This window comes from Brachypodium distachyon, chromosome 2 (genome assembly GCF_000005505.3).
Source record: "Brachypodium distachyon strain Bd21 chromosome 2, Brachypodium_distachyon_v3.0, whole genome shotgun sequence".
Taxonomy (NCBI): Eukaryota; Viridiplantae; Streptophyta; class Magnoliopsida; order Poales; family Poaceae; genus Brachypodium; species Brachypodium distachyon.
Window position 1 is genome coordinate 5,691,748 of NC_016132.3, and position 7,873 is coordinate 5,699,620.

At 47.6% G+C, this 7,873-nt stretch overlaps 1 protein-coding gene across 1 annotated transcript; it reads right to left on the bottom strand.

The window, feature by feature from the left end:
- Positions 1-4,244: 4,244 nt before the first annotated feature.
- On the bottom strand, positions 4,245-7,217 carry LOC100826331 (G-type lectin S-receptor-like serine/threonine-protein kinase At2g19130). The gene has a single exon (XM_003565711.4). The coding sequence runs from the start codon at positions 6,954-6,956 to the stop codon at positions 4,590-4,592; it is 2,367 nt and encodes a 788-aa protein (XP_003565759.1). The 5' UTR covers positions 6,957-7,217; the 3' UTR covers positions 4,245-4,589.
- Positions 7,218-7,873: the final 656 nt, after the last annotated feature.

Below are 7,873 nucleotides of genomic sequence, written 5' to 3' on the forward strand. Positions count from 1 at the left end.
AATTGTCCAAGGCAGCGGAGGGAATAAAGAAAACTTCCAATAGAAAAAGAAAATGGCAAGTAGCATTGCTTTCCCATCTAAGAAGTATTTATCTATTACAATATGTCATCTCAATCTCAAGTACAAACCGTCGGTTGCTTCAATATTTGTGTCTATTTATTTTGAATCACAATGAAAAATCCGCAGAGTCATCTTCTATATCTAAGTAGAAGCAACCCACTACTAGATTTATCTAAATATGCAAGAATGCCACATCATTATATAATTAATTTGTTCACACCTATTTAATGAAAAACCCATATTTTGCACATGCATGCATGTTACTTCCATCAAGCTATTCCCACTAAGTGAAAAATTTAATATTTTTCAATTTTAAATACTCTTTGTGTTAACTAAAAATTTCCGCAACAACGTGCGGGGCATCATCTAGTTCATATAACATGTGTGACACGCCATATCAGGGAAAGACCAAAGTCGGCAGGTGATTTGAACTTTAATTTTGAGAGTTAAATGCACGGCATGTCCTAAAAGTATTGGCGTGGTGTCATCTAGGTCCTAATAGTATGAAATTGCAGTTTTGGATCCTAAAAGTACTTTAAGTGTGTCACCGGACGGTGCTAAACATGCCGGAGCAGGTCTGACCTGCCCACGTGTCCTGTTGACCAACTCTGACCGGCCATGTAGGATTAAGAAAGGATACTCAATTTTGCAATTTGCCCCCAAAAAATCCCCCCACCCCCGAATCGCGGCCCTCTCTCTTCTTTTTGGTCGGCTTTCGGAGCGCGACCATGCCGCTCGCGGCGGGCTTTAGGCGCAGCCACGTGCGGGCGATAGCGGCGGGGGCTCACCGGAGAGCGGCGGCTGGGCTACGTGGAGAGGAAGAGGAAGGAGGGCGGCTCACAGTGGGCTCGAGGGGAATCGACGGTCGGAGGAGGGAGGCCGGCGCAGTGCAGAGGATAATGGCAACGGCGGTGGATTCATCGTCGGAAATGGGGAAGACGGCAGCAGATCCGTCGCCTCGAAGCATGACGGGGTGCGCCGAGTGGTCCTATGGATGCGCTCCTGCACGGTGAAGCAACAGCGTCGACGGCGAGGGAGACGCGGTGCTGGAGGCAGCCGGCGATTGGGAGCTCGCGGCGGTGGTGAGGAATAACGACGCGGGGGAGATGCGGTGCGCAGGAGCTCCGGAAAAGGGCGGATCCGACCTCGGGGAGTCGAGGCGGTCCTTGCAGTCAGTTCAACGAGGCGACGGCTTCGAGCCCGATGGCGCATGGCCGGAGCTCGGGAAGATGATGTCCGCGTGGCACTTGAGCGCGCACGGGCCTAGGCGGTTCGGATGAGAGGGAATCGCAAGGCTGGGGCCTAGCCAGCGCTGCGTAGACGAGTTTGCCAAAACTAGAAGAGGAGGCGGCCATGCGAGAAAGAAGAGAGAGGGCCGTGATTTGGGTTGGGGAATTTTCGGGGGCAAATTGCAAATTTGAGTATTCTTTCTTAATCCTACGTGGCTGGCCGGCGCTGGTGAACGCAACACGTGGGTAGGTCAGACTTGCTCTAGCCTGTTTAGGACCGCCGGTGACACATTTAAAGTACTTTTATGATCCAAAACTGCATTTTAATAGTATTAGGACCTACATGACACCACGCCAATACTTTTAGGACCTGCCATGCATTTAACTCTAACTTTAAATAGTAACCTAACTTCACCTATAAAACGATCAATCAGTTCATGCAAAAGCTGATCGACCAGTGAGATCATGATCAACTAAATAATATATCGTTTCAGTTTTGAACATGATCTGACTCAATATACTTTCGTACTTACTATATATGTCGGGGTTGATTAATTATGTGTTTCTAAGTCATGTAAATAATATAACAATACAAATATGTGTGAGTCAAAAAATGAAAATGCACAAATATTTCTCGCAATACTAAAAGCAGAGGTGTACTGAGAGGAGGCATCACGTTGATCTACATCATTAGAATTAGTTAAACCTTTACATATTAATTATATCTAAACATCAATGTTTAATGAGGGAAGATATGTTTATTGGACTAGCATGGAAATCAAATTGGTTTAGCATAAAACGTCAAATTAGTCTACGGCCCACCCAGACCCAATATGTTGCGGTTAGTGTTAAAATACGTTAGACGATCAATATTTTACGACCTCTCGTGTTTATTTTCGTTGTTCCTTCACGAATCATGAGAGCAGTAAATAGTAAGAGCATCTCCATTCGTCATAATCTATTCCTTTTTGCGGGGATGAGTTATTAGCCGGCATTTGAAAATTATAACTATTATCAATACATGATCCCAAAATTTAACCCTGGCTACGAATTGACATCATGTAGTTAGGAAATGACTGCTAGGAAACCAAACACGTCCTTATCAAATATTGCTACAAAGTACCGCAGAAAACAAACATCTAGCTCAATTGTGATAGTATATTCAAGTAAAACTTTAAAATCTTGTATTATGACTTATTATCAAGAAAAATCCTACCTACTAATATAACTTGGCATACACACGATTATCAGTGCGAATAACCGATCCACCTATTTCCGCATGTGAACTTGAATTTTGTTTACAAATGTTATGTATATCACCTCTGATCAACCGTGTTAGGTAAATACTAGCGGTCGATGGGTGATCTGAATTTTAACTACAAAAAGTAAGGTAATATCACATACCAATAATCAATTCGTCTGATGCAAAAGGTTGATCGACCAGTCGACGTGCGACCTAACCTTCAGTTCTTGATTTCAGTATAAAAAATACAGATAAAACACCGTCTCATGTTCAAAACAAATTTGACTCAATATACTACCGTACTTCTAGGGGTTGTGAGATCGATTAATTATAATTTTCTAAATATGCTGGGGGTTCATTAATCCTGTCTTTTTAGCAACGTTTCCCGCACAATTGCGCTGGACACCATGCTAGTTCAAGAAACAGTATTAGCAACGCTACGTGAACTTTATTAGGTGTACTCCTGTTCCCTTGCAGCCTCTAGGATTTCCATGGCCATCAAACTATCCAAGCCTCTCTTGCCCATCAACTAATATTACTTCGTCCATTTTCAGGCAGTGAAAACTCGACAGACGGACAGAGAATCTAGATATTTCGTGTGAGTCATAAAAGCTAAGCCAAGTTGTAGAGCATATGAAGGCTTTCCCGCAAGACTAAACACAACACTCTGTTATGGCGGGGCAGATATTTAAATTTTGGAATATATAATTGATCATCACTACAAAATTTAGAAGGGTAAAGTCAGCTGAGCCTGTGCTTGTTCTGTCTACATTTGTCTGATATTTAAATATTGTGTCTGTGGCAGTAAAAATATTCTTCAAGCATGGATCAGATCTGAACTAGGCAACCAATCAGGTGATAAGACGAGGTAAAGTTGATCTGATAAATGGTCAAGCATTTAAGAACAAGATGGTTTGGTAACCGTCACAAGATCGAAGGATGAATCAAAGCCCTAAACACAGAGCCATGTTTGCGAGTTTAGAAGGTACTACAACATGAGGATACAACCCTCTGAGAAATTCAGAAGAATCAACACAATGGTTGACATAGAAAACAATACAGTAGAAAACTACTTAAGTTGAAAAAGAGAAGGACAATACCAGTTACGTAGGCATACCTGTCACAATCATAATGCCCTTCGCTAACCATACAAATTTGAGCGGCTTCCTGTTAGATTACATCTGGTCACATGGTTAATTGCCTTTTGCTAACCAAAAAAAAATTGAGTGGGCTTATTACATCTGGTAAGATGGTAAAGTGCCTGCAAGATCAGTATATATTACAACAATATCAGCAACTGCTGGAACATGAAACATCAAGCAGCTCTAGAATGCAGAGAAGGGAATCAAGAGACATTTGCCTCTCGTCTGATTGCTCTGATGCAAATTCAACAATCGCAGCATGCCTCGTGCTACTGAAAGAAATACTAACAACTTCACTGATCGACCAAAAAAGATTCTGTATGTAAACATGCCTATTTCTAGAAGTTGCAGCTGTGACCCATAAGTTTCCATGAATAAAACCTGGATCTCTATGGATAAGTGAACACTTGATCATATTGAACATTGTCGGCCAAGTCCGAAGTTGCAACTAGCGTCAACACTGGTTTAGTCAAACCCTTTTTTTGGCGTTACTTTTGGACTGCACGTCTGCACAAGCTTCATAGGAATGCACAAGGGTCAAAAATAGGCTTATGAGCTCTTGGAGTCCTCTTGGTCAGTTCCTCAACACATTCTATCATTTATCTTGCTACAAAATGGTATCTCAAAATCAAATAGAAGTCACCGGCATATTTCACTTTGTGTGACACTGCTGGAGACTGTACTACCACTTGTTAGCAAACTCAGGCAAATACGAGGTAGAACTACAAGGAGGGATGTTCAAGCAAGGTTTTCTCTAATTTATGGTCTAAACAGGTCCTATATCTACAGGGAAGGGTTCATGATAGTAAAAGAAATCTGAACACGAGTTCAGATCACAACTCATCAACAAACAACTAAAGTCCTAGCTGCCATAAATAAAGCTGGCTTTTCAATATTTGGTCCTCACTCCTAGCCTCATTCAGAATATATAGCACTATTATCCCCCTCAATAAGGTTCTGAAACGAAGCCGGAATGGGAGGCATTTTGGTATTGACGAGACCTTCCAGCATGTGAACAACTTGCCCCATTGACGGCCTGTCGTTCTCCTCATCCTGGATGCACCAGCAGGCAACCTTACAGGTGACATCCAGCTGCTTAACATTAGCATCTGCTTTCAGCCTACCATCAAGCAAGCACAGAACCTCCCCTTCGTTCACCTGAGCAGCCGCATAAAGCGGAAAATACCTGTGGTTCCCAAATTTCATCATTTCAGTGCTCCTTCTCCCAGAGATTATCTCGAAGAGCATGATGCCAAAGCTGTATACATCTGCCTTCTTGGTGATCGGCAACCCGGATATCCACTCCGGTGCGAGGTAGCCCATGGTTCCCCGGATGGTAGTCAATGCCGAGTTGAATTCTCGTCCAAGGAGCTTCGCCATGCCAAAATCAGCGATCTTGGGGCAGAACTCCGCATCAAGCAGTATGTTTTCGGGCTTGATGTCGCAATGTATGATGCAGTCCTCACATTCTTCATGTAGATAGGCAAGACCCTTGGCGATACCTAGTGCGATTTGGTATCGAACGTTCCAACTCAACAGGCCAGATTTGTCAGCAAAGAGGTGAGCATCCAACGAGCCATTTGGCATGTACTCGTAGACCAGCAACCTTCTGTTCCCTCTGACGCAAAACCCCAAGAGACGCACAAGATTGCTGTGTTGGATCATCCCAAGTGTCTGAACTTCTGTTCTGAATTGCTTCTCTGCTTGCCCCAGGACTTTGAGATTCTTCACAGCAACAACAGTCGATCCCTGCATTGTTCCCTTGAAGACACTTCCAAATCCTCCCTCGCCGATTTTATCAGAGAAATTCATTGTGGCTTTCTTGATATGTGCATAAGGGTAGACCACAAGCGGGCCTTCTACCTCAAACTTTTTGGCAGCAGACGAATTCCTCCTGAATCTCCATATCAGCACCAGTACCAGTATCAAAGAAGCAATGGCTACGGACCCAGCGACCAATAATGCGATTCCTTTCGTTTGCAAGCCTTTGTTGTTCCTGATCTTGGAGCCCAAACGGATGTAAACCTTGCTGTACGGGGGAATAGCAGCCAAGCTCAGATTGTACAGGTTGTGGTACCAGAGCTTGCATCCATGGCCGTGACCGTAAGAGTACGCGACGCAGTAGCATTTGCTCAGGCAAGCCGCTCTGCAGTCTTCATCAGTTCCGGCGACCTCGTCCTGAGCATTGTAAGGAAGGCCTTGCAGACTGTCCAACGGGGCAAAAGAGTCATCGTGCTCCGTCTGACCGCCAGACTCGCAGCTCAGCGGGAGAGACCTCGAGCAGCCGGTGACGAAGTACCCGAGCCCCCACTCGATCGGGTACGACGGCGCGAATCCATCCACGCATATACACTTCCCGGTGCTCGTGCAAGCGCCGAAATCGCCGCAGAAGAATCCGCCGGATTTGCAACCGGAAGGGAAGGTCCAGCGAGCGACCCAGCCGGGTGTGCTGCCGTTCCCGGCGGCGGGATTCGATTCCGACCACCGCATCAGGCTGACTTGCCCCAGATGGAACTGCAAGAACTCCGTGCCATTGGGGCTTTCCGGGCGATTCAGCAGCAGCGAGCTGCCATTGTCTCGGGAGGACACCATCCAGTCCGGGAAAGTGCCGCGGTGGTCATGGCCATCGGTGGTGAGCACGAACCCGTTCCTCCTGCTCGCGTCGACGGCGAGGCTGCCGTTGTGCGAGAAGTCCCGGAACGTGAGCGAGACGTTCTTCCCCGTGTCCCTGTCGAACCCTAGCCTCCCGCCGGGGAGCAGCGCGTCGCCGGGGTAGTCGAAGCTCTGCCACAGGACGAGGGAGGAGTTTTCCCGGTCCCGCACCACCAGGTTGCCGTTGTCGAGGAGGACCGCGACGGCGGCGGCGGGCGTCGACCCATTGCCGGCGGGCGGCGACCACCAGAGGCTCGCGCCGCCCTGCTTGATGTACAGGCTATCGCCGAACAGCTCCAGCGACGCGCTGGGCAGGTCGGTGATGACGACCCTGTCCCCGACCCAGAACGTGGGGCTGTTGCCCGCCATGTTCCGGAGCCGGACGCCCAGGAAGTAGTGGATGCCGGGACCTGGGGGGAAGAAGCCCAGGTCGAACGCGCCGCTCTTGGAGACTAGGGTCTGGTTCCCAGAGATGGGCTCCCCGGGGAGGATGGTGTCCGCGGCGCTCGCGGTCCCGGCCCAGAAGTCTCCCCCGCAGAGCATGAGGAAGAGGAAGGCCTGCGCCGCCGGTTTGGGTGGGGAGAGGTCGAGGTCGAGCGGCCGCGCGGCGCCGCCGCCATTGAGGGGCATACCTTCCAGAGAGAGAAACGAAGAGGGCGCTGAAGAGGTCGAAGCGCCGCCGCCGCTTACCACCCCCTCAATGCGCCTGCTGGCTCAGTGGTGGTGGCCTGGGGGCGAACGGACTCCACCGCCGCCATTGCCTGTTGGCTTCAGAGCTCAGGCTCGTCCGCGCTTCAGGACCTTCAGGTTGACTCCAACGGATGCGGTCAAACAGAGTCTGCTTGCTTTCAGCCTTTCGCAATCAGGGGCTGGCAAAGAGATCAAGTGCTCGAGCACCACCTTAATCACTTTCTTGACGACCAATAGCGTTCCTAAATAACGAACATTATGGTTACATGGATCACTATGATAAATCAACATTCCATTGAAAATGACCCCAGGCGTGTAGATTTTGTCTCCATTGGAAAAAGCGTGATTCGGCGTCTCCCTTCTCTCCCCATTTCTTCAACCGGCCACTGCATCAAGTTCCTGTCGACCATGGATTTCCAGTCAATTGCGTTCACACCAGAGACCAGACGTTAATGCTATCCGGCGACTAGCGCAACCAAGATTGAAGATTGGAGATTTGGCAAGTACTCCAGCCAAGAACGTCTCGCTATCGACGGCGAATCTGTCAGTGCTGTCACCTATCCTCGGACGAGTAATTGTAAATTAGCCAAATGAGGCACATATGACGCCAGACACGGCTAGTTGGGAGAGTTGCCAAGGACGTGTTCCATGCGGCGAGAGGATGGAATCCATTACCAAGAAGAATTGCATTCTGAGAAAAGAAGATGGATTACAGTCCCTAGAATATGGGTGTGATCGACAGTTCAGATGAAGCGGCTGGGTAGATTACATTTAGAGATGCTGATGTATTTCTGCTTGACGCATATTTGCTGAAACTGTAATCCGTTTTTCTTTTCACTGTTGTTCAGACCTGGGCC